The sequence below is a fragment of the Cervus canadensis genome, chromosome 12 (assembly GCF_019320065.1).
Source record: "Cervus canadensis isolate Bull #8, Minnesota chromosome 12, ASM1932006v1, whole genome shotgun sequence".
Taxonomy (NCBI): domain Eukaryota; kingdom Metazoa; phylum Chordata; class Mammalia; order Artiodactyla; family Cervidae; genus Cervus; species Cervus canadensis.
In genome coordinates this window covers 73,051,120-73,078,102 of record NC_057397.1, presented here as the reverse complement: position 1 = coordinate 73,078,102, position 26,983 = coordinate 73,051,120, and the positions used below count along the sequence as shown (strand labels likewise).

Below are 26,983 nucleotides of genomic sequence, written 5' to 3'. Positions count from 1 at the left end.
AGAGAGCTGTTCACCCCACCATGATCAGGCCACGGCGTTCATTAGATTCACCGAGTCCTAAGACTGTGCCCGTTAGCGGTGCCCGGGTTGCTTCAGTAGCATCCTTACAAACCGAGGGTTGTGAAGGAGTGCTTCTCTTTCTTGTTTTATAATGCTCATTGATCTGGGCACCGTCATCCACACTGGTTATCCAGGAGAATGAGGTGAGTTCTGCCTCCAGGGGGTTTGTATCCTAGGGAGATAGACGGTAAATATGTGGACAGACAAGTGTTTCAATTTTTTAATTAATTCTTTTCTAATTTTGTTTTGCCAGTCTTGCTTATCATTTTAGGCAACTGACTACAGTGTACTAACAATTAAAAAAATTTAAGTTCAACAGAGTTAACACATATGTTTCCAGTTGGTCTTTGCAGCATACAGCAAATGACAGACATCCATTTAGTAAGCTATTAAAATTTCCCAAACTTTAAAGTTAACCCCACTTTCTTAATTGGTATAGACCTCTTATATGAGTTTTACTTGAAATAGTTTTTTAAAATCTTATTGGAGGCATATATACATATATGACTCTTCTCTGGTACCTCAGATGGTAAAGAATCTGTATTATGGGAGACCTGGGTTTGATCCCTGGGTCAGGAAGATCCCCTGGAGATCATATATATATATATATGATTTTGGTGAAATAATTGCTAATTCTCAAGCTTAGGATGGAAACAATATAGATTTCTTCATCTAGGTTGAAAAGTAAGACGAGTAATTTGACTTTTGCAAACACTGAATCATCCTCATTAAAAATAGTTTTTGTCACCTTTATTCACTTTATGCCATTGGTTAGCTGTTTTCTTATAGACCATCTCAACGCTTGTGATGAACCGTGGTGCTTGGACTCACTTTTTCCCACTCTGTGTTTCTTTGGTAGAGCACTGCTCCTAGAGAACGGTCTTCGTGATTAGACATTTGCTCATCATAGTCCCAGGTTGGACATTTTAATCGAAACAAAGTCCAGATACGTAAAGAGTAAGGCAGTCTCCATTGCTTAACTCAGCAGAGTTGTGCTAATCTGGCTTTAAACCCTGGATTCAGAGCAAGCGTTCAAGAGATCACCCAGTGTTCCTGGACATTCCCTAATAACCTGTGTGTGTGACTTTGTATATAACTGTCTTTCTCCTGAGCCAGCGTGTTTGCATCTTCTTCCAAAGTTAATTCTGTGTTGATCCCCCAGGCTCTCTAATCTGCTTTTTGTATGTGAAGGAATGACTTCATGGCTCAGCCCAGGTCTTCTTATGCAACAGCAAGGGAAAAAGAGACAATAGGAGTATTGATTTCTGTTTGTTTGAAATGCCGCAACATCCATGCTGTATGGAGTCACTTAGGGAAATGTGCCTTTTAAATTAATTTATCTGTGCATCACCCTTGAAACTGTTTGTCTAAATACAAATAAGCTATTTTATTCATTCCTTCATCAAATATTTACTGAACATCTCCTCTGTGATGGTTGCCCCTCTAGGTGAGGGCGCTGCAGGGACCCAAGCAGACAGTCTCTGTCCTCCCGTCCAGTGGGAGGGGAAACTACAATCTTCCCTTTGTGTCAGAGGAACAGAAGAGTGAGCTCTAGAGTTCGGCAGAAGTGGTTCTCTCCCTTCTGCTTTTCAGAGGGCTCGGAACTCAACGGTCTTTTTGTATCTTAAAGAAGTCTGGACATAAATGAATCTAAAGGAAGTCCCCACCATTCAACCTTACAAAAGATTTTCTTCCATATGCTCCCAATTTGTTTTTCCTTAGGCAGTTTTGGGAACCGTAGAAGTTAACGTCTATGATCCATTCCAGTCTCCTAATTAAAAATAGGCAAACAATGACAAATATAGACAAGAGCTGAAGCCCATAGACACTTAAGTGAGCTTTGAAACATGGCACAGTTTAGTTGCTGAGCTGAGACTATTCCTTGAGCTTAATCACCAACTCTTAATCACTGGTGTTCAACTTCAGTGGAGTCAAACCAAGCAGGGGAGAATTGAGTTCAGTTGTACTGGTCAAAACAGATGGAGTCTGGAACAAAAAAAAACAACAGATGGAGTCTGGATCATTCTTTCACCTACAGAATAGCTCAGAGAGGAGTATGCCTTAGGCAAATGTGTTACCTTGTCTTTTTTTTTTAAGTTGATATTTATTTACTTATTTTAATTGGAGGATAATCACAGTATTGTGATGGTTTTTTGCCATACATCAGAATTAATTGGCCATTGGTATACACGTGTCTCTTCCCTCCTGGTTGTCCCAGAGCACCAGCTTTGGGAGCCCTGCTTCATGCACTGAACTCACGCTGGTTATCTATTTTACATATGGTAACTACGTGTCAATGCTCTTCTCTCAGATCATCCCACCCTCTCCTCCCACCGAGTCCAAAAGTCTGTTCTTTACATCTGTGTCTTTTTTTGCTGCCCTGCACACAGAGTTGTCGATACCATCTTTCTAGATTCCATATATATGTGCTAATATACAGTATTTGTCTTTCTCTTTCTGACTTACTTCACTCTGTATAATAGTTTTGTCTTTTATTTCTTGTTGTTTGTAGAAGACTTCATGATGCCGCTTAACATCTTTGGCTGCTTATATAAGGTGGATCATTCTTGATGAATTTTGAGATATAAATGTATATATATTTCTTCTGAAGAGGAGGGTCATTTAAATTAAGCTACTGTTTAGGGCTCTACCTCACTGATCCACACTCAAGCCTATTGGTGTTGATGAGAGATTAGTCATGCTTTTGATGTAATCAGCCTGCCCTGCTTTCTTATCCTCACATATCCTTTGAAGATTTGCCCAATAAAGATTAATTGGGAGGAGACAGTTTAAGACTGTTTTCTACTAAGAAGCTTGTACTTAAGATATGATTCTGTTGGCACGGTTTTAGAGATCATATGTGTTGAGGCAAAGGCCTAAAATATACTCTGCCAAAGTGACAAAGATGTGATGGATTAATTTAAAAGAGTTCATTTTGTTTTGTATTTCATGTTTCCCCAAGAGGACGGAATTCAAGTGTAAAAGATGTGCTTACTTTGCCAGTTTCTGTAGTGATCGTAACCGCAGTGAAAAAGCAGTCATAACTAGCGTGTCCAGCGTGCTGCCTCTCTGCCAGGCAGTGATGAGTGCTTTGCGTCCACTTTTCCTTCTGTTTTCACAGCAGCGTTAGGAGGAGGTATATTCTCGAAGTTATAGACATGAAAGCTGAGGTTTCAAAACTAGAGGGTGTGTGCAAGATGACCCAGTAAATGGAGTGTGAGCCCAGGTCTTCTAACACTGAGGCCTGTTCTTGGACTGGAATGCTGGGCTGGTCCACCACGTTTGCAGTTCACATTCTTTTTTAGAGAAGCTGACCTCCTCCATTTCACAGAGCAACTCTTTACCTCTATGAGCTCCCAGTTTTTCTACTTTCTAACCAGCGTGTCTGTTTCCCAGATATTCTGTTTCCCAGACATCCGATTTCTCAGATATTCCGTAAAAATCTATCGTGGTTTCTCTAACCTTTTAAAACACTTGGTTTTACTCCTTGCATACCTAAAAGTTGTATTCTTGTCAGCAAACTGAATGACACATTTATTTAAAAAATCCCTTGGAGGACATGGAAGTGTTGAATGATCCAGGGCAATGTTGTGGCTTGTGGACAGGGTATTCACATATTTTTTTTTCCTGCTAACAATTTAAACTGTATTGATGTGTAGTTCTGCGTGGGGGCCCCCTCACTGGAAGCTACAGGTTACGGCAGTTTCACCTTCACTGGGGGTCCGCTGATGATCACGGCTCCGAACACGTGGTGGACGGCGTGAGGTACGCTGCAGAGGTGAGTCAGCAGCCGTGTATTCGTGGCTCAGAGTTTTTCTCTTTTTAATTTGATTTTTATTTCATATTGGAATGTAGTTAATTTACAATGTCATGTTACTTTCAGGTATACAACAAAGTGATTCAGTTACGCATGTGCATTTATCTGTTCTTTTTCAGACTCTTTGCCCATGTAGGTTATCGCACAGTATTGAGTAGAATTCCTTGTGCCATACAGTAGGTCCTTCTCGTTTTTTAAACATTTTATTGGAGTACGGGAGTACAGTTGTTTTAGGATGCTGTTAATTTCAAGTGGTCCAGTTATACATATTCATGCAGCTTGTCTATATGATGGGATTTAAGGGACACATGAGACAACTCTCTTTACACCGGATTGGTTTATCTCAGTGGCTGAAATTGCTTTATTCTGTCAGTATGAGAGTTTATCAACATGAGAGCCACAAATTCGCCCCTTCTGAGCCTTAAAGCTTAGGGTTATTGTCCCCATTTTAGAAATGAATGAACTGCAGACAGATTAAGTGGAAGAAAGGGAAAGAAACATTTGTTTCAGGCCCAGTTGTGTACACACATGTAAAGTCCGTATGGTAGAGTTAATTGTAAATGGAAAAATTCCTTTAGGGACAAAAAGTAAAGTCACAAACTCTCCTGAACTCTACCTTACCTCTACCACCCCAAGTGTTAAAATGGAATCTCTGTTCTTCAGGTCATTGGTAAAGTAGAACAGGATGAAGTGTTCTTTGACTTGTTTGTTTCCCATTGGGGAGTTACTTCTTTTCCTTGTACCCGATAGTCGTTAATTATATTCTGCTTTTTCTAATCCTCTGGTTAAAGGAAAAAGCATACTATTCTTCAAGTTTTAATACAGTTAAATATTGCTTACACCTAGTTTTACCATGAGATGAAAATATATAATGTGTCTTGTGAGTCGTCTCAGCAAGACAGAGCAATGTTACCAAGCAGGTTCAATTTTTCTTCATTTTTCTCTTAATTACTGAGCTGTGGAGTTGAGGTATGCTTTCATAGCCCTGCTGATCAGAGATTCAGATTCAGACTTCTTTCCAGTTTTACTTTTCCATTAGCATGTACCTCTGCTCTCTGAGACCATCAATCAAAGCATCCTTTTTGCTAACTAAAGACTTTTGCCTGAGGCCAAGTGCTTAGGGTATGTAACCTGCCCTGTCCCTGGGCTGGAGGAATAAGATCTACGTCTAAAGTGGACAAAAAAATGCCAGGAATGTAGAAAGTGGGACTCCTGAATCTGTATGACGTCTCGGTTTATATCACCTACTGAATAGTTTTCGTGTCTGCTTCCTAAAGTTTTGTGTTCTAAATCTGACATTTTGACTAAACATTTTGAGATTGAGAGCTGGCTTTGGGTCACCGTCTTGTAATTTTCCTAAGTCACTTAGGCAAGTCGGTCACGTTGCTTTATGGTTGCACTTTGTAGCTTCCTACACTTGAAAGCACATCTGAGAGAGGCAGGCTGTGAGCTGGCAAGTGGCTTCCCGAAAAGGGCCCTCAGATCCTGAAATTCGCCAGAGGCTCAGAGTCCTGGCTTGTAGAGCATGGCCATCTTTTTAGGTTTTCCTTCTTGACGTGGCTAAAGCTTTGGAATTTCATGCTGTTCTTAGTGTGTATTTCAGGCTGTTTATTTCATCTGCTCAGGCGTGCGCTCATTCATTCATTCCTTTGCGATCCTAGCGTGTCCCCAGCCGGGGCCCACTTACCCGTGCTCATCAGGAAGGGAGTCCTGGGAACGAGGAGGGGCAGTCAGGGAGCCCGTCCTCCTGGGAGAGGTTTCTAACCCCAGGCCTGAAGGAGGAGCAGGAGTGAGCCAGGCATCGCGGAGAGGGAGCTGCAGAGAATCCTGTGAGCACTCGGGGCGGGGACAGGTATCACCTGTCATCACACATTTGAGGAACAGAATGGCCAGTGGGGTTGGAGCATGAAGAACACAGTGGGGGTCGTCAGGGGTGAAGTCGGGGAGGCTGGAGGGGCCTGATCGCACGCAGGTGAACCGTGTAAGGACCGCAAGCTTTCAGTGAAAACGGGGAGCCACTGACTGTCTTTGAATAAAGAAGTGATCATCTTTGGGCTTTAAAAATATCATTTAAGCTACAGTTTGAAAACCGATTGGGTTGAAGCAGGGGTGAGTCAGGGGAGTCAGTGAGGAGGCTTTGGGGAAGTTCCAGGGAACAGAAGACGATGCCCTTGGAGGGTTGGCGGGCAGAGGTGCTGCTTCATTGGGGTTTGGTGATTGATCGGAGGCCAGGGGCAGGCGGGGGAGGACCCTTGTTTCTGGCGAGAGACAGGAAGGCTACTGGAGGGAGGGGCGGTGTGGGTCAGACCTTGGGTTCGGGGGTGTTCAGGGTTGACAGTAAACAAACAGATAAATCTCATGCGGTAAGGTCTTTAACAGGAACATCACCATATGATCTGTTGGAGTGACTGGGTGCTTACGGGGGGGCCTCTTTGGGATGATATGTGATCATCTTTGACACTGAATGGCCGCAAGAAGCCACCTGGAGGAGATCCAGGGAGATCTTTCTAGTAAGTGGGAATAGCAGGTACAAAGGCTCTCAGGCAAACAATGAGGCTGGCATGTTCAAGGAGAGAGACCTTGGCTTCCAGGATTGGAGTGGATGAGGGAAGTTGGAAGTCGTGTCCCGGAGAGGCTCCAGGGACCCCGCTGCATCGGGCTGGGGGGCTTGGCGGGCAGCTTGCCGCTTATCTCTGTGTGACAGGACCAATCAGCGGAGGGTTTCGAGTAGGGCAGTGGCATATTCTGGTTTATATTTTATAAAATATAACTAGCTGCTCTGTGGCAAAGAGGTTGGGCAAGCGTGGAGGAAGCAGGGAGACAGACTAGAAGGCTGTGAATGTGTTCACATGCGCGATGATGGTGACTTGGCCATGGGGCAGTGGAGGTGAAGAGGGTTAACAGGTGAGGGAGATGTCTGGGAGGTAAAATCCGTGCGACCTGTCCAGGAGAATGGCGTCTAGACTGAAGGAAAGAAAAAGAGAACTCAAGCCAAAAGACTGTGGCTTGAGCAGCCGTGAGTTTGGTTGTGCTTCTTGCTGAGACGGGGAAGTTCAGGCAGGAGCAGGCTGCAGACAGGAATTAACTGCTGGGATGTGTTCATCTGGAGACGCCTCGGGCTTGGCTTCCCAGGTGGCTAGTGGTAAAGAATCCGCCTGCCAGTGCAGGAGACGCAAGAGACTGGGGTTTGATCCCTGGGCGGGGAAGTTCTCTTGGAGAAGGAAACAGCAACCCACTCCAGTATTCTTGCCTGGAGATTCCTGTGGACAGAGGAGCCTGGCGGGCCACAGTTCGTGGGGTCACGAAGAGTCGGACGTGATTCAGCAGCTAAACAGCGACAACAGAGATATTCTAGGCTCAGTTCAAGTAGGGTACTGGGTATGAACCTGAGTCTAAAGAAGAGGTCAGAGCTGCCAACGGAGGCATTTGGGAGTCATTTGCATTTGGTTTCAGTTCACAAATATCCCTTTGTGCTTGGCTGTAGAAGTGACTCCAAAGAGTTTTCTTAGTTTTTCCAGCTACTTTTGTACCTAACTTCAGGATTATCATCAAGTTGGATCCTCTTAAAAAATAAAAATATGAAGAAAAAAATGAAAGGGAAAACCAGTTAAAGCTGTGAGTGAAAGTCGCTCAGTCGTGTCCGACTCTTTGCGACCCCATGGACTATATAGCCCCTGGAATTCTCCAGGCCAGAATACTGGAGTGGGTAGCCTTTCCCTTCTCCAGGGGATCTTCCCAACCCGGGGATCAAACCCAGGTGAATTCTTTGCCAGCTGAGTCACAAGGGAAGCCCTTTAAGGCTGTAACCTATATAAAAAGTTTAATTTGGAGCCTAATCTAATGATTTGTGACATTACAGAGATTAAAATAATCTAAATCATGGAAGACTTTATCTTGAGTTGCATTATCTATTAATTAAAAAAAAAGTAGGCTAATAGTCCATTGCATATTTAGAACTTTATCTGATTATAATTTATACCAAATATATGATAAGCATATTAACTATGTAGTTGATAGTAAAATTATGATTTCAACATTAATGGGGACTTTCAGCATAATGAGCTCATTTTATGTATCAGTAGTATGCAATTTAAAAACACTGAAGCTGAATAATGCTGTTATTTAGAAACTGCTTTTCAGTAGGGGAGAAGCTTATTTCCATTTATACACTGGCTGTGATAACTTTTTGTCATTCGGTTCAAATCATTGTGGCTGACTGTTCAGAAATGTGCGTTTGTTATCTGTTTGAGGTTTAGTTCACATATAAATGCTAATAAAAGCTGTGTCAGTTCCCCTTAGGTGACACTTCCAGTTAAGCAAGGTGTGTGGGAGAGAGAAGGACTCGTTCAAATGAACAAAAGATTCCCCTTGCTTTAGTTTCCCATAGTATTTCAAATACTTGCTGCTTTTCAACTAGTGGAAAGATAGATAGGTGGATTTCCATCTCCTTCGTGACACATTCATTTTCTAGTCCTTTGGGGTTGTGAACCTAAAGAGGGCATTTCACATCTGTCTGTCTCTCTGCTCTCATCTCTCACTAAGGGTCCTGGAGCCATTTCAAACAGCCTCCGCGTACCTGCCTGCCCCTCCCTCACGGTGGGACAGCGTTGGTCTCATGCGAGCCAGATGAATTTTGTTTCATCATCCAGTGCTTTCAGGCTTTGCGCTTCCCCCGACTACCTCAAATCAGCGTGGACCATGGCACCACAAGAATCCGCTCTTGTATTTTCTGTCTGGATATTCCACAGTCTTCCTTGATTGTTTCTGGATGGTGCACTATTTGAAAGTTGTTATAGTTCACAGTTTAGGAGAATTCTTATTTATCTTACAATCCTCCCATATTAGTTGCCTGTAAGATAGGAAGTTATAATGAAAGGAATGGGTAAAACCATTCACTTGAGGGTGCTAAATTCTCTCTGTAACAGCTAGAAGGGTGATCTGTGCAGGAAACCCTTCATAGGCGTTGCCTCCCCGAGCACCAGAAGGGCTCCTTTGGAGGAGGTCGTACCTGAAGCCCGTCCTTCAGGGAGGGTCCCTGCTGAGCAAGGCTGAGTGTGACCTTGGCCGAGTCAGGTGGGAGCCTCATGGCCCTCTGGCTTCTGTCTCAGTTCTTCCTTCCCTTAGCCAGGAATGAAGATCCTCCAGGAAAGGCTTTCTGCCTTGCTTTACAGCCCTTCACACTTGCTTGTGAGTCGGGGATCCTGCATTGCGTCCCAGTGTAGGACAGGGCAGCGCCCACCTCTGGAGCTTGCAGGCAGCTGCTTGTGGGCTGGAGCTGTGAGGTGGGTGAGGCCTGTCTTCTAGAGTGCCAGGCCCCCCACCTCCTTATCTCATTTTCTTCCTGAGATGCCTCTGTTTGCAACACCCTGAGACGTCTTTCTCCTGTTAAAACTTCCTCTCAGCAAAGAATTTGAACATTCTTAGAAGGGTAGAATATATGTAACAATTGCTAAAAGCAATTATTTTTAAGGTGAATTTGTGTTTTCAAGCCATAAATAGTCTTAAACTTTTAAGACTTTAAACTTTTCAAGGACATCTGTACCACGCTTAGCAGCAGGACTGTGCCTGATTACCTTCTGAGGGGGCTTGACTTCCCCACCCACCTGTGAGCGTGAGCTGGTGTGCTGGACTCGGCCGCCAGCAGGGGTCTGACCGAAGGCTCTGCAATTGCAGTTCCATCTGTGAACGTGGGTGTTTTGAACTGTGGTGTTAGAGAAGACTCTTGAGAGTCCCTTGGACTGCAAGGAGATCCCACCAGTCCATCCTCAAGGAGATCAGTCCTGGGTGTTCATTGGAAGGACTGATATTGAAGCTGAAACTCTAATACTTTGGACACCTCATGCGAAGAACTGACTCATTGGAAAAGACCCTGATTCTGGGAAAGATTGAAGGCGGGAGGAGAAGGGGACGACAGAGGATGAGATGGTTGGATGCCATCACTGACTCAATGGACATGACTTTAAGCATGTTCTGAGAGTTGGTGATGGACAGGGAGGCCTGGCATGCTGCAGTCCATGAGATCGCAGAGAGTCGGACATGACTGAATGACTGAACTGAACTTGGATGTAGGGGAGCCCTGAGTCTCTTGGGAGCGATGGTTGGAGATTTTCAGGGCTGGAGAGGCTTGGCAGGGTGCTCCAGAACCTTCTATGATGTAGACCTCAGCACAGGACACCACAGACCAGATAAGTGACAGGGTCCTTCCCTTGCGTAGTTTTCAGACCAAAGTAAATAGGAGGATTCTGTCCAAGGTTCTTGTGATGAATACATTATACAATCCATGCATATGTAAGATATGTATATATCTTATATATATATGGAAGATATATATACATGTTTTATTTGCATTTATGTTTTTAAAGCTATTTTAAAAATAATGTTTGAATTATATCGTCTTCCTCCCTTTCAGCTCCACGTTGTTCACTGGAATTCAGACAAATACCCCAGCTTTGTTGAGGCAGCTCATGAGCCAGATGGACTAGCTGTCTTGGGAATATTTTTGCAGGTGAAAATCCATTGATTTCATTTTGAATAACTAGTCAGCCATGTTGGATAAAGAGTTTCCTTGTGGAATAGACAGTCCACCACTTTTTATTCAATAATAGCAAACTTGTTCTAGGCTTAATGTTGTCCTTTTGATGTGAATATTCTCATTTTATGTTAGTTTATGGTTCATCTAAGGGCCCAGAACTACCCTAGGAGGGTTGTCTTATGATTCGTCTTATTGTCCACGGATCAGTTTTATGTGAATAGCAAATGTAGCTGCAGTAACAAGAATAGCAGAAGTATTACCTAATAGCAGAAGTGTTACACTGATACCTTGAGAAGAAAATCTTTATGATAGGCTCTTCCTGATTGCTTAATATTTGGAGATATAGTTTAGGGTAAAGTTCAAGTTCCTGATTCTTGAAGCACTAGTTTGACCACTAGTTTATTATGGTTTATTATCCCAAACGCACTGACCGATTTTAAAGATTCTGTTGTGTTTTCCTTTGTCTGGTATTCATATGAGGTTAGACAAGGGTCACGTCCTAATACCCGTGCAAGGGCTGGGCGGCTCAACCCCCACTGCGCCAGTTCTTTAGGGTGAGTGCCCTCGTGATGCCAGCAGCTCTGCGTGTGGTGTAACTTGCACGGGGGCTGGGGAAGCCGGGGGCAGAGCGGACACCAGCATGCATGGCAGCAGCTCCTTCTCTTGGTGCCCAGGTCTGCGGGTGGCCGTGAGGTCCCAGTGGGGAAAGGCATTATACTTGAACCCTGAATGACTTAAAACCTTCAGATAATTCAGGACACCCCAAACAAAGGAGAATAATAAGCACATATATATTTTCTGAAGGCTTCTCCTCATGATGACATAGTCTGTTGATTCAGAACCTCAAGTCATTTTAAGCGGAAAGTGGGAGATGTTTTCCTCTAATGTCTGATGTCACCAAGAATCAGGGTCTGAAAGTCCCATCTAGTTAAACAGGGCAGGTGTTACGGAGGGGTTTCCTAAGCAAAGTTTCTCTCGAGAGAACCTGTACCCTAAACGTTCATAAAGCTGGAAGAATATGAAGTCATTGCTTCCAGCTTTGGAATCAAAAGTATAGTTCAGCCAAGGAGCCCTGTAATATTATCTTGTTGTTTAGACTTTTCTGGTATGATAAGGCTGGCAGGTGAAAGAGAGCCTCATTATGGAACAATCACTGCTTGTTCTGAGCTGACTTAGGGTTTAAAAAAAAAAAAATAGTGACTGAAATGGAGTAAGTCAGACAATAACCATTTCTTTTGCAATTTCGTGTTTTCAGATTGGTGAACATAATCCCCAACTGCAAAAGATTACTGACATTTTGGATTCCATTAAAGAAAAGGTAAATTTAATTACTGTTTACCAGTGACTAATACGTTCCTTGATTTCTCCTGAATTCTCTTATGTTCTGTTAGTCTTTGGCGTAGCATATGCTGCTGGCTTGGAAGTGGGTTTGGAACATCCTTGACCAATAGAGCGGAAGTAACATTGCCACTTATGTCTTGAAAATTATGAAGGGGTCTTAAATTATCTAAAAAAATAAAGTAAATTATTAAAATTTAATTTTTATGTAAATTATCTAAAAATTCTAAAATTATCTAACTATCTTAAATTATCTAAAACAAATAATGTAGGGCTACTTACATTAAAAAGAAGTCCGGTGCTGTTTAAATAAATCTAGGTGAGGTGCTACTTTTTCTTCAATTTTTAGAGTAAGGCAGATACTGTTTTTTAAAGACCTAACAGCAGATACTAAATCATTCCATGAATTACAGAATTCCAGTGAAAGAGCATTTCAAGGATATTTATTTTTTTTAGGTCTGTGTAAAGCTATCCCATTGTCATTTATGAGAATTCTCTTTTCTTCCTCAGGGTAAACAAACTCGGTTCACGAATTTCGACCCGCTATGTCTGCTTCCTCCATGCCGGGATTATTGGACGTATCCTGGCTCTCTTACGGTCCCACCTCTTCTGGAGAGCGTCACTTGGATCATTTTAAAGCAGCCTATAAACATCAGCTCCCAACAGGTACATCGCTTCCTCCATGCTGACCCTGATTCTCTGGAGGAAACCGACCTGAATCTTGTGTGTGCGTGTGTCTCAAACCCTGCCCTTCGTTTCCGCTGTTATGAAGCCTGTGTTTTCACTTCATTGGTCAGATGAGCTGTTGAACCCAGTGAGGTTTCTCTTCCTTTCTTATTTGACCTTCTATGATTAGATGATTTCTTTCCCATTTCTTAGAAATGTAATGTGCAGACAGGCATGCATGGAAGTGACGTGCCCCTTTAAGGGCTCTGCTCTTTCTTCTCTTGTGTGGTCCGAGGTGTTAAAGGTCTGGGATACAAAAGGGAAAATCAGGAGAGAGGCTTCCCTCGAACGGCGACATTCTCCTTTTTGACCTCGGCGCCTGGACCTGCTCCTGCAGATCTCACGTTCAGAAAGGGAACAGTGAGAACAGCCGTGGGCCCAGCACTCATGCACTTGCTAGATTGAAGAAATCCGTCTGATCTTCTGGCTTTTGTTGACAAACCTATTGTGAAGCTGCCTGAAAAGCATTTGCTAAGAAGCATTTGCTAAGAAGCTGTGGGTGGCCGCCTGGGCTCTTCCCGGGAACACATTTCCTCTCTCCTTCTTCTGATCAGGCTCCCGTGGTCGATGGGCCCAACAGTCTGCAGGTTCAATATGTCTCTGATGCCCAGAGGCTCCAGTTAGAGCTGTGATCCCCCATGGTGGTGGACTAGTCACTAAGTCATGTCCGACTCTTTGCGACCCCATGGACTGTAGCCCGCCAGGCTCCTCTGTCCCTGGGGTTTTCAGGCAAGAATACTGGAGTGGGTTGCCCCGCCCTCCTCCAGGGGATCTTCCAGATGCAGGGGTCAAATCTGCATCTTCTAGGGAAGCCCACCATGGGACTGACCAATCTGCCGGGTGGATGCTGTTTGCCTAATGGATTTGGTTTTGGTTTTGTCATCGTTTTCTTTTTCAAATTATATGCTGCGAAATCTTAGCTAGAACACGGCCCGGTAATTTTTGCAGCTATTAATTTACTTCCATTCTGGGCTGGCCCACACACCTAACTGTTTACATCTTTCCCCTAAGCAAAGACGAGAGTTGGTTCACCTTTACGAAGGTCGTATCACGTAACATTTCCCTTTGTGGTGTTGAATCATCCAGCTTCTGTTGACCTTGTGTTTAGGATGAAGCCAGATAATAATCTGGCTCATACTTATTAAAACATTTTATAAAAATCTGGGTAGATAGCCAGAGCTTGACTGACATGGAAATTCCTGTGGATTTTTTCCATCATAAATAAGGTGAGTTGCGTCATGAGAAAAATTACCTCTCATGGATTCAGCGACTTTGTTAATGCAGTTCATCTTTCTCCCCTTCATGCACTAAATGGTTTGCTTTTGCTTTTCTTTATTAAATTTGAACAGGTTAATAATAAGAGTTAATAAGGTAGTAGTAATAAGGGAATCGTATTTTTTCTCACATTTTAAGAATTACTTTATCCATTAAAACCAGTTGGAAAATATATTTTTTTAATCCACCTGTGATTTGCAAAAGAATATATCAAAATATTATTTAGGCACATACAATACATACATTTAACCTAATCAAAAATAACACCCTGAAAGTGTAGGAATGACTGCCTAGATGTGAATTCACTATTGTATCTCATTTTAATCATTAACATTAATTATTAATGTAGTTTTTATGCAGTTTATAAAATGATAGCTGTATTTTAGAACTTTAGTGTGAGAGATAATTCATTTTGAGGTTCCATTTATTAATATTAATTATTAATGTGTTTTTATGCAGTTAGAGTTTATAAAATAATAGCTGTATTTTAGAGTTTTAATGTGAGTGATAATTCATTCTGAGACATTCACTTTAATCTGCTATAGCAGGAACACTGTCAGACATTTTCAGTCAGATTGAAATGATTATTTGGGTAGTAATCACAATTATTATGATGATAATAATAGTTTAGTAATCCAAATTATTATGGTGATTTTAGGATTTAAAGAATGAAGTAAAGATATTTTAAAAGTCCAGTCCCATTTTAACCATGAGAAAAACATCAGGCAGTGCCCAGTTCTCAAAATATCTGATCAATAATCCTCAAAACTGTCAAGGTTGTGAAAAACATAAAAAACTGTCATAATCATGAAATACACAAGCAGACAAGACAAGAAGTATGAATTTATTTCCTGTTAGGATCCTGGAACATAAAACGATATTAGGTAAAAGCAGAAGAGATCTAAATAAAGGATGGACTTGAGTTAATAATATTGGTATTGGTTCACTAATTGTTAAAAATGTACCATACTAATGCAGACTGTTAATAACAGGGGGCACTTCTGTGTGCATCCTTTAAGACTGAAAGAAAAAAAAAAAAAAAACAGGGGAAACTGAATTGTGGGATGTACAAGAATTATTCTATCTTTGCAGTAATTCTGTTAATCTAAAACTGTTCTAAAGTAAAAAGCAAACTTTAAAACATTCCAACACATGAGAGGGTTGATAAGATTATTTAGTTGCTTAGCTCTTTTGTATAAAGTAAAATGAAGGTCCTTTGTGTGTACACCACTGACTTGAGAGTTACTTTACAAAAGATAATTTTTAATACCAATTTTAGCAGTCTTTTATTTTAGAAGAATCTGGAAAATATTGTTTTTATTTCCTTTCCAATTCCATCCACCATATAATGTCACTAGTTGTGAAGATTAAATCCTCTTTTTAGTAAGTTGGTGCCGATTTTTTCAAGGTTTTTTTCCTTCTTCTATTTCTTGCCAAGTCACTGTTTGACCTAAAGGGCAAATCAGATGGTTTCCATTTCCTTTTTCTTGATTCAAGTCCATTTTTCTCCCTAGAGTCATTTACTGAAATGCTTGATTTAACTGCCAGGCCAGTAAAAAGATACACTGCTTTTGATACTTCTGATAACAGATCTGTCATCCTTTGGAAGGCTGACGTCTCTTGCCAAGTCTCTGTGGTTTATCCTAGATTATCTAAATTGGCTTCCTCATCTGCTGAAATTTGATGTGCAGAATTTAATTCTGAGCTCCTTTTAAAAAAAAATTATCTTTGTTGTTTATTATGATATTTGCATAAATAAGATTCATGAATTTTAGTATGCAGGCGATGATTTTAATTATTGCAACAACTACTCCTGCAATCAAAGTATGGAATAGATCCCTTGGCTGAAAAAATTTGCTTGTGCTCCTTTATATTCCAACTTCTTCCTCAACAAGTACCCCGGGCAACCGCTGAGCTGTCACAAGAATTTTGTCTTTTTTAGAATTTTATTGAAATGGAATCATAAGTGCACAGCGGTAAAGAATTCACATGCCAATGCAAGAGTTGTGGATTCCATCCCTAGGTCAGGAAGGTCCTCTGGAGAAGGAAATGACAACCCACTCCAGTATTCTTGCCTAGAACATCCCATGGACAGAGGAGCCTGGTGGGCTACAGTCTGTAGGGTCACAAAGAGTCGGATGTGGCTGAGAGACTGAGCAAACACACACACACAGTACACGGACTTTTGTGTTGGACTTCATTTCACATAATATTTTTAAGATATACTGATTTCCTCTTTATTACTGAGTAATATTTATGGGCCTTCCAGGTGGCGATCATGGTAAAGAACCTGCCTGCCAAAGCAGGTTAGATGTAAGAAATGCGGGTTCAGTCCCTGGGTCGGGAAGATCCCCTGGAGGAAGGAATGGCTACACCTTCCAATATTCTTGCCTAGAGAATCCCATAGACAGAGGAGCCTGATGGGCTGCAGTCCATGGGGTCACAAAGAGTTGGACATGATGGAAGCAACTTAACACGTATGCGTACAGTGTTTATGGTATGGATACAGCATTCTTTTTTAATCTGTTCGCTAACTGATTAGCCATTTGGATTGCTTCCAGTTTGGGACCATTAGAAAAATAACTACCCATATTTAGCTGTTAGGAATAAATGGCATATACACTTCTGTGTGGACACATATTTTCACTTCCTGTGGCAATACCTAGCACTGGATTACTAGTCGTGTCTACTTTTATAAGGTTCTGCCGTGTTATTTCCTAAAGTGACTCTTTGGTCTTCCATTTGCACCAGCAATGCAAAAGATTTCTAGTTTTTCTACATCATTGTTAACACTTGATTTTGTACGTAATTTTGACTTTTAGCCATTCTAGTCGGTATGTATGGTGTGTGTGATTTTTAATTTGCTTTTATCTGATGACTAATGATGTTGAGCATTTTTTCATATAATTATTGATTATGCTCATATCTTCTTTTGTGAAATATTTGTTCAAATAATTTGTCCATTTTAAAATTGGACTGTTTGTCTTCTCATTGTGGAGTTGCAAGAGTTTTTTATACAATCTGGATAAAAGCCCTGTTTTCAACATACACTTTATAAAAACTTGTCTTTTTTCCCCCCTCTATGTCTTTTGAAGAGCCAAAGTTAAAGAAAACTTCTTAATCTTGATGAAGGTCATTTTATTAAAATACCTTTCATAGTGTGCGCTTTGGTGTCCTGTTTAAGAAGCCTTTGCCTAGCTATATGCCACAAAATATTCTTCTTACTTTAAGTAATAGTTTTAGCTCTTACATTTAAGTTTTAGCTCTTACATTATATTACTTATGAGTCAGTTTTTGTGTATGCTCTGCTCCATCTTCTTTCCTTTCCTTCTGATATTCTTTTTTACGTTGAAGCATAGTTTGCTTACAACATTGTATCAGTTTCAGGTGTACAATGTAATTATTTAATATTTTTGTTTGTACTCTGTGTGAAGTTGCTGTGAAGTGTTGGCTACATTCCCTGGGCTGCACCTTATATCCTTGTAACTTATTCTGTGCTACCTGATGGTTTGTACATCTGATCACCTTCACCAGTATCGCCTCTCTCCACCCTTCTGCCTTCCATAACCGCTAGTTTCTTCTCTGTATCTGTAAATTTGTTTCTGTTTTGTTATATTCATTCATTTATTTTGTAGATACAAATATGAGTGTAAACATACAATATTTGTCTTTCTCTGACTTATTTTTCTAAACATGATACTCTCCAGGTCTGTTCCTATTGCTGTAAATGGCATTTTCATTTTTAATGACCAAGTAATATGTATTGTGTATGTGTGTGTATATATATATATATATACACACACACACACGTATGTACACACCGTATGTATATATGTACCATATATAATACACCCCACACCTTTATCCATTCATCTCTTGATGAATTCATAAGTTTCTTCCATATCTGATATTCTAATTATGCGTACATTTGACCTTTTCAAAACAGATCCCCCAAGGCTCTATTAGTTTTAAATATTTTTAAATTTCTGCTCTTCATAATGCATGCTGGGCTGGATGAAGCACAAGCTGGAATCAAGATTGCTGGGGGAAATATCAATAACCTCAGATATGCAGATGACACCGCCCCTATGGCAAAAAGTGAAGAAAAACTAAAGAGCCTCTGATGAAAGTGAAAGAGGAGAGTGAAAAAGTTGGCTTAAAACTCAACATTCAAAAAACTAAGATCATGGCATCCGGTCCCATCACTTCATGGCAAATAGATGGGGAGACAATGGAAACAGTGTCAGACTTTACTTTGGGGGGCACCAAAATCACCACAGATGGTGACTGCAGCCGTGAAATTAAAACACACTTGCTCCTTGGAAGAAAAGCTATGACCAACATAGGCAGCATATTAAAAAGCAGAGACATTACTTAGCCAACAAAAGTCTATTTAGTCAAAGCTATGGTTTTTCCAGTAGTCATGGATGGATTTGAAAGCTGGATTATAAAGAAAGCTGAGCACAGAAGAATTGATGCTTTTGAACTGTGGTGTTGGAGAAGACTCTTGAGAGTCTCTTGGACTGCAAGGAGATCCAACCAGTCCATCCTGAAGGAGATCAGTCCTGGGTGTTCATTGGAAGGACTGATGTTGAAGCTGAAACTCCAATACTTTGGCCACCTCATGCGAAGAGCTGACTCATTTGAAAAGACCCTGATGCTGGGAGAGATTGAAGGTGGGAGGAGAAGGGGAAGACAGAGGATGAGATGGTAACTCGATGGACATGCATTTGAGTAAGCTCCGGGAGTTTGTGATGGACAGGGGGGCCTGGCGTGCCGGGATTCATAGGGTCGCCAAGAGTTGGACATGACTTAAGAGACTGAACTGAGCTCACTGTGGATAGTTTCTATTGATCTGTATTCAAGGTCATTTGATCTTTCCTCTGTTGTGTCAATTTGACTGTTAATTCTAGCCAATGAATTTCTTGCTTCAGAAATTATAGTTTTTAGTTCTAAAATTTCTGCTTCATTTTCTTATTTCTATTTCTTTTCTGAGAATCCCCATTACTCTACTGGGATTTCTCATGCACTAAGAAATATGCTTTATTTAACTTCATGTAGCTCACAGGTAGTGAAAGCCGTCATTCTAAAATCCTTGTAAGTTCCACATTTGGTTCATCTTGAGTCTGACTTCATTGATTTTTCTTTCTTTGATCATGTTTACATTTTCTTTATTCTTTGTACATTGAGTAACTTTGTATTGCAACCTAGATGTTATGAACATTAAGTTGTGGAGATTCTGGATCTGTTGTTTTTCTCTGATGACTAGTTTCCTTTGTATTAGCAGATACATTTCTTGGCTTGACTTGAATTGGACATTTTCTCTCTCTTGCGGTAGTTTCAGTCTCGGTAGAGCCATGTATGATTCTTGGTGTAGAGTTTGGGGAGGTATGCCTTGCAAGGCAGGTATGTCTCCAGTGCAGACGGCACCCTGTCTGGGGGAAAAACTGTAGAGACAGGAACCCACCTTTCTGAGTGAACATGAGCTTCTCATCTGAATCCTCGTACTTCTGTTCACTCCAGTAACTGCAGCTGGTGGTTTTTTTGTATTGTGTCTGGGTTTTAGAGTTGTCTTCTGTAGGAAGGTTGTCTGAGGGTTTTTAGTTCAATATATCTGGAATCAAAACTCTAATGTCCTTTTTTAATAGTAAAATTTTGTATTTTGTAATGAATGATAATTAACAGTCTAGGAAAGTTTTTCTAACTTCTGCCTTTTTAGACTATATGTGAAATGGGGAAAAGAATTCATTCACTTCAACATTGCTTGACCTAATATATAAAACTCTTATCTACCTAGCTTTGCAATTAAAGTTTTAGATCATAGAAGACACTACAAGTCATTTCTGGAATTGTTTAATAATGGCCAATTCTTACAAGGCATGATTCAAGAGATACAGACAAGTGTTTAAAAGATCCTTTTCCAGCAGTTTAGAAACTAATACAGAGGATACAATAAATGCATAAATACATAAAAATAATAAATAAATAAATAAATACATAAATACAATAAATGTAACACAGTGGTTTTGCTTGGTACCATAAGAGAATTATAAGGTATAAGGGAAGTTCAGATGGGAAAAGACTAATTCTCAGTGGAGAAATCAGGAAAAGACTTCATGAAAGAGCTGGCATTTGGGTTGGTTTCAAAAGTGGGAGCTGTTTGGGGATAAAAAGAAAGGGGGGAATTTCAAGAAGGAGTAGCATAAATAAAGGCAAGAAGGAATGCAAAAACCATGTGGGTAACTTTGCACCTGTGGATCTCAAAGTTTAGTGTATGCAAGAATCACCGGACAGGGCTTCCCTGGAGGCTCAGTTGTGAAGAATCCGCGCACCAGTGCAGGAGACACCGGTTCAGCTCTGAGCCGGAAAGATCCCGCACGCCTCGGAGTCTCTCAATTCGCTCACCGCAACTACTGCGCCTGCGCCTAGAGTCTGCAAGCTGCAACCGCGGAGCCCGCGAGCCCCAGAGCCCTGCTCCGCAGCGAGAGAGGCTGCGCAATCAGAAGCCCGTGCAGGGAATCTGGAGAGGAGCGCTGCTGGCCACGGCAAGAGAAAAGCTCACGGCAACGAAGACCCAACACAGCCAAAAACAGCTACGTAAAGTTTTATATATATATATATATATATATATATATATATATATATATGTAAAGAATCGCCGGAGAAAGCTATGTGGGTCCTCGAGCCTTATTAGAAAACTGATTTAGCAGTCTGAGATGAGGTTCGGGAATCTGAAGTTTTAAAAATAACCCCAAAGTCTTTTCATTCAGATTCTCTGGGTCCCCCTCCCCACCCTCTTCACAAGACTGCCTTAGAGTGGGACCTGTGTGTGGAATAATAGGAGATGATTTGGAAAGATGATTTGGAATCAGGTGGCCAAGAGGCTTAGCAGCTGTTCCAACAAGTTTGTTTTGGGGCCTGAATAAAGTTCACAGTGTCGTATATTTTAGAGATACATTTTGAAATATTTATACCTGATTGTTGGAATTTGCTTAAAAAATAATACAGTTTGGGCAGGATTCAGAAATGGAGGGAGAGAATGGGTGAGAGTGTGGAGGAAACAGAACTGGCCATGTGTTGATGACTGCTGAAGCTGGGTGATGGTTTATTATGTTTCCCTATCTACCTTTGTGTGTGTCTGAAAGTTTCCATAATAAAAAATAAATAAGAAAAGAACAGAAGAAAATGGTGAAAAAACAAAACAAGAACAACACTTAGAGATGCAGAGTATTGCTGTGGTTAGTGCATGTCTTATTTACCAGAAGGCTCATTTGTTGACATTTCTTAACGAGCCCTCGAGTTCCTCACCTTTAGAATAGGGATAATAGTATATTATGGATAGCGTTCTTCAGGGATTAAATGCAGTATGTAATGTGAAACAGTTAGCACAGTACCTGGCCCATCATATTTTATGAGAGCTTATTTTTATTGTTAGTCAACTTTGGCGGGCAACAGAGAGCTATTAAAAACATTCGAACCCGAGAGTGACTAATCAAAAAACTGTTTCCAAAACATTAGAAAAGCTATTTCTGCTTACTGGGGTTACTACAGAAGAAATGTAAACTTTCAGTATTAGAGCCCAAGAAAACAGACAGGTCATACCTTCCTCAGCCTTCCAGCTGAGCTGCGGAGGTTCTTGCAGGAGCTGTGAAGAGGCTGTGTCAGCCTGAGGAACAGAGGGACCGGTTTTCTGCTGGAATGAAGCCAGAGGCCTGGGGCGGGCAGGAGGCCGGTAGCAGCCAGTCAAGGGGCTGCATTTTGCAGCCAGTGCGGCGGTGGAGGACCCCACAGCCAAGAGAAAACAATGTAAGCAGGGCCTGGCAGATGCAGGGTCTGCTGAGCTGGGCTAAGGGGCTGGGAGGGCGAGCCGGAGCCGGAAGGGGAAGGAGCTTGACGAGACATGAGGACGGGCTCAGAGACTTTCACAAAATGAGCAAACTGGTCAGAGAAAGATCTAGCGTTGTTCCAGTTCTAAACTGATGAGGCTAAACTGCTGCAGAGGTAGGGAGCCACTATCAGTTTGCAGAGGCATTGAAGGGGACTAAGGGTGTATATTGGGGTTCCCTGGTGGCTCAGCAGTAAAGAATCCTCCTGCAATACAGGAGAGGAGGGTTTGATCCTGGGGTGGGCAAGATCCCCTGGAGAAGGAAATGGCAACCCACTCCAGTATTCTTGCCTGGGAAATCCTATGGACAGAGGAGCCTGGTGGGCTACCATCCATGGGGTTGCAAAGATTTGGATACAACTTAGCAACTCAACAACAACAACAACTTGACTTTCAGTTCAGTTCAGTTCAGTCGCTCAGTTGTGTCTGACTCTTTGTGACCCCATGGCCTGGGGCAGCACAGCATGGCCTCCCTGTCCATCACCAACTCCCGGAGTTTACCCAACTCATGTCCATTGAGTCAGTGAGGCCATCCAACCATCTCATCCTCTGTCATCCCCTTCTCCTCCTGCCCACAATCCCTCCCAGCATCAGGGTCTTTTCCAATGAATCCGTTCTTTGTATCAGGTGGCCAAAGTATTGGAGTTTCAACTTCAGCATCAGTCCTTCCAATAAACATTCAGGACTGTTCTCCTTTAGGGTGGACTGGGTGGATCTCCTTGCAGTCCAAGGGGCTCTCAAGAGTCTTCTCCAACACCACAGCTCATAAGCATCAATTCTTCTGCACTCAGCTTTCTTTATAGTCCAACTCTCACATCCATACATGACCACTGGAAAAACCATAGCCTTGACTAGACAGACCTTTGTTGACAAAGTAACATCTCTGCTTTTTAATATGCTATTTAGGTTGGTCATAACTTTGCTTCCAAGGAGTAAGTGTCTTTTAATTTCATGGCTGCAATCACCATCTGCAGTGATGTTTGAGCCCAAAAAAATAAAAGTCAGCCACTGTTTCCACTGTTTCCCCATCTGTTTGCCATAGAGTGATGGGACCGGATGCAATGATCTTAGTTTTCTGAATGTTGAGCTTTAAGTCAACTTTTTCACTCTCCTCTTTCACTTTCATCAAGAGGCTCTTTAGTTCTTCTTCACTTTCTGCCATAAGGGTGGTGTCATCTACATACCTGAGGTTATTGATATTTCTCCTGGCAATCTTGATTCCAGCTTGACTTTACCAGAGAATTATTTATGTCTCATCTTGCTTTTGCCATAGTGATGTGGTCTAATGAAACATGAGTGATATCAAGTTGTAAATATTTATCTTATCCTCCTCATATCTCTCCTCTTTGAAAAGTCACCTCAAAATATCACTTGTGGAAACACATGACTGCTTGTATATGATACTTGAACTTTTCTCCGTAGAGCGTGGTTATAAACTGTTGCCTATTTATTATGAAGGACCGCTATCACCTCTGTCCCCCATCCCAGCTAGTACTGGAAGAGAACTATTTTAGGCTTTAGATAAATGGTAATGATGGAAACCTAAGTGACATGTCCTGGTCTGAATTTCTGTGACTCTTTGATCAGATTACTATCAAAGCTTAAAGAATAAAGTGTCTTTTCAACAGTTTAATAATTTGTGCACACACAAACAAACACCAAAAACTTACTCATGTGGCAATATGTTTTTAGTGAATGTTTTTGAGACAGCAGAATTATCCAGATACTTTACCCAACTTTCATTTTACTACTATAAACCTGTTCTTAGTCTTAGACAGTAATGTTAAACCACCAAGGAACTGTTGAATAACTCATAAACATGCTTATTTTTAAACTTTTCAACAATTAAAAAAAGTGGCATAAACTAATACGTATTGACATGCAAAGGATATATATTAAGTGAAAAAATAAGGTTTCAGATGAGTAAATATATTGAGCTTATTTTGCACTAAAATTGTCAAATGTGTGCACCAGTGCATAGTGTTTATACATAGAGAAACTTCTGGAAGGATATACTCCATAATGTGAACAGTGGTTAAATTTCGTGACATGATTACTAGTAATTTCTATTTTCTTCTTGACACTTTATGTACTATATGAAGTTTATAAGGTAAGTAAGCATTTTGTTGTGTGCGTGATAAGGAAAGGTAAACTTTTGTGAATGAAAAATATGCCTATATCACTTAAATTGTATTGACATTGTCAGCAGTGAAGGACTCTAGGCTTTTCCCTAGTTAGTTGCTTATAAGGCACAGTTATGGTGAGGGGTAAATCACTGTTTAAGGAAAAAAGTACATAAAAGATGAACATTCTATAGGATGAACACCAAGTGGTTCCCATGAAAGTGTGGGCCATGTTATATTGGAGTGTTCCTAAGTGTTCAGTGTAATTCAAAGAGCTGATGGCTCCTGTTGAGGTAATCTAACCCGATGCTTCACTTTATAGGTGAGGAAAGAGAAGACTAAAGACAATAAGTGAATTTCCTGAGGTTACCCAGCTCACTAGTGGCAGAACCAGGAGTGGGACCCGGCCTGGGAAGCCCTTCCCACGCTCATTCTGCCACTGGAGGTCACATTTTCTGATTTCTACATATGTTCTCTCTAAACCACATTCTGAATGTTTTTTCTTATTTGATCTCTAAATGAAGAATGCTTCTGTACTTGTTTTTGAACCCATAGGTATTTGTATAGTGGTAAGAATCTAGCAGAAGAGTTGCTTTATGATATATGAGCCATACCTTAGAAAATTTTCACTGAAATACATTCAATTCCTAGTAGAAGAGAGCGTATACGCTCCTTAACTTTCTAGGGAGGCGGTTCATTCTCACGGCGTGACTCTCTCTGCTGATGACTCCTCTCTTTCCGTCCACAGCTGGCCACGTTCCGCACCCTGCTCTGCAGCAGGGAGGGTGAAGCCGCGGCGTTTCTGTTGAGCAATCGCCGTCCGCCACAGCCTCTGAGGGGCCGAGAAGTGAGGGCCTCTTTCCGTTAAAAGTCGTCACCAAGAGACCACCCAGACGTGTCTGTGGAAACAAAACAAACACAAAATTCCCGACTCACCATTCTTTCCTAGAATTGTAATTTATAGGGTGCCTTTTATGGGGTGACATAGCCGTTTTGCCATCAGCTTGAGCCCAAAGAAAATCAGATCTTTTGAATCAGACTGACTTGTCACCTGTCTCAGGTTTGCACTCTTGGGTATACAGGCAACAAACCTTGTTTGATGTGTATTAAAGCCCATTGAATGCATCTGTTTCAACCTGCGTGACCACATGGCGGGCATCGTAAGCCTCAGAATGTGCTAGGAATCATCCCTTGCCATACAGACTGATCAGTCACATCTCTCAGGGTGTTGGCGATATACTTAAATTCATTCCCAGAATGATAGGATTGTGGTACCTTTTTCTAAACAAGTGATTCTGCTGAATATCTTGATGTCTTTCCAATTCATAAAAGTAGATACTATTTCCTTTTAAAGTGAATTTGCATTTGGATTATGTTGCTGGTTTTCGTTTCAGAGTACTTCTAACAAAACAAACAGAATGAGAGCTATGGAGAGATGGGATATAGTGAATTAAAGCATCTATTCCACAGCTCAAGAAGAGCCCACCCAGTGTTTGTGAGGACTTCCCCAGGATATAAATAGCTATTTAAACTTTAATGACTTACAGCATCTATCTCATTCCCTTGGTGATGCTAACAATAAACTGGCTAATAATTGATCAGACACAGTGATTGTCAGTTTATGGCATAAATGATGTTCATGGCATGGTTTGAAACTAATGAGGTGCCATGCAGGCAGAGCTGCCCATGGGCTCGAGGAAAAGATTGCCTGATTTTGCCCTGTGTTTTGGCAGCAGGGCAGAGAGCAGCCTGTGAAGATCACTGTTTTGTCAACTAATGGGGAAAATTACTTGAGTTTCAAATACTTACTCAGTCCACAGTCCCATCAACCATTTCCATAGCAACGCCTATCTCTCCTGACACACATGTCCCTCCATCTCTTAAGCAGTTTTGTAAGCTGGCTCTTGATTCTCACTTTAATCTGTTATCTCATGTATTTTTGCTTGGTTTTGGTGAAGAAGAAAGGGAGAGGTCCTTCTGCTCTTTCTGGGACAAAGGGAGTGACACTAAGCATTAACTTAATAATCAAATTTAAGACGAATACATACTACACTTCTGTCATCTTCTGAAAGAAGTTAATTGAGTTTCCTTAATTGTGATGATTTGTTTCAGACACCTGTCTTCCTCTGGTTGTAGATTTTCATAACTGGAAGTATCCAGTAAATTGTGTAATAATGACATATGTTTGCTTTAAGACGAGCTCCTAAGATGAAAGTGCCTTTGATTTTCTTTCCCACTTTACGTTATCTAGCTTCAGGCCTTGTAGGAGATTGACATATAATAAATATGTAATTAATTGAATATTTGAAAAACTTTATTTTGTATCTTTGGTAATTATGTTGCTGCCTGCAATCAAATGTACTGTTAAGTTCATGTAACAAGTAAAGTGCAATTTATCTCTTGAAAATTATTTTTTTCTTAAAGGAATACTTGTTAAATCTCTCTGTGTAACCAGAAGTTCTAATGGCTTTAGAAAGACCAGTATTGAATGAATTTATTTAGTTTGGAAAGACATGTTGTGAAGTACCCTAGTGAGTTAAAGAAGTCTGTTTTCTCAGAAAAAGTAACTAGCATGCAAGACAGGGATTCTAATTACTGGGTATGAGCATTACCACTTTGTAATTCACGGTTTCTGCCACAGTATTCCATCAGTTCTATGCTACAAATTGGACTTTAGTAGACTAAAAAAGTCCACACAGCACTGATTTCCTTGAAGATTGTCTGCTAATTTATCTCTCAGAGGCAAAAGGTCTACCTGTTATCCAAAATTGTTATCTTTTGAAAAGATTAAAGAGTTGTAAATACTAATCTTTTGTTTCCCACCTAGATTGGATTTATATTTGTTAAGCATTTTGTATTTTAACTTAAATTGGATTCAATCACAATAAAGATAATGAGACAAACTTTGAACTTGTTGATGCAAGATACAGAATGAAATTACACTTTTACACTCTGTATTTAGAAGACAATTTCAAATCCACAGAAAAATTGTAAACACCTTTTTTTTTCCCTCTGAATTTGAGAGTAAAGTTGCCAACAGGTTACTGCATCATCTCAGAACCCGTAGTGTATATTTTCACAAGTTAGGACATGATCCTACAGAACTCGATGTGTGTGTGTGTGTGTGTGTGTCTCAGAACCCGTAGTGTATATTTTCACAAGTTAGGACATGATCCTATAGAACTCGATGTGTGTGTGTGTGTGTGTGTGTGTGTGTCCGCGCGCTC

The 26,983-nt window shown here is 41.0% G+C and overlaps 1 protein-coding gene across 1 annotated transcript in view; it reads left to right on the top strand.

Moving 5' to 3' along the window:
* Nucleotides 1-26,659, top strand: part of CA13 (carbonic anhydrase 13) — a 40,005-nt gene extending 13,346 nt beyond the window's left edge. Inside the window, exons 3-7 of the mRNA XM_043484014.1 lie at nucleotides 3,720-3,838; nucleotides 10,287-10,382; nucleotides 11,665-11,727; nucleotides 12,258-12,413; nucleotides 24,505-26,659. Coding sequence (XP_043339949.1) covers nucleotides 3,720-3,838; nucleotides 10,287-10,382; nucleotides 11,665-11,727; nucleotides 12,258-12,413; nucleotides 24,505-24,624 — 554 coding nt within the window. The 3' untranslated portion in view covers nucleotides 24,625-26,659. The remainder of the gene's footprint in view (nucleotides 1-3,719; nucleotides 3,839-10,286; nucleotides 10,383-11,664; nucleotides 11,728-12,257; nucleotides 12,414-24,504) is intronic.
* The last annotated feature ends 324 nt before the right edge of the window (nucleotides 26,660-26,983 follow it).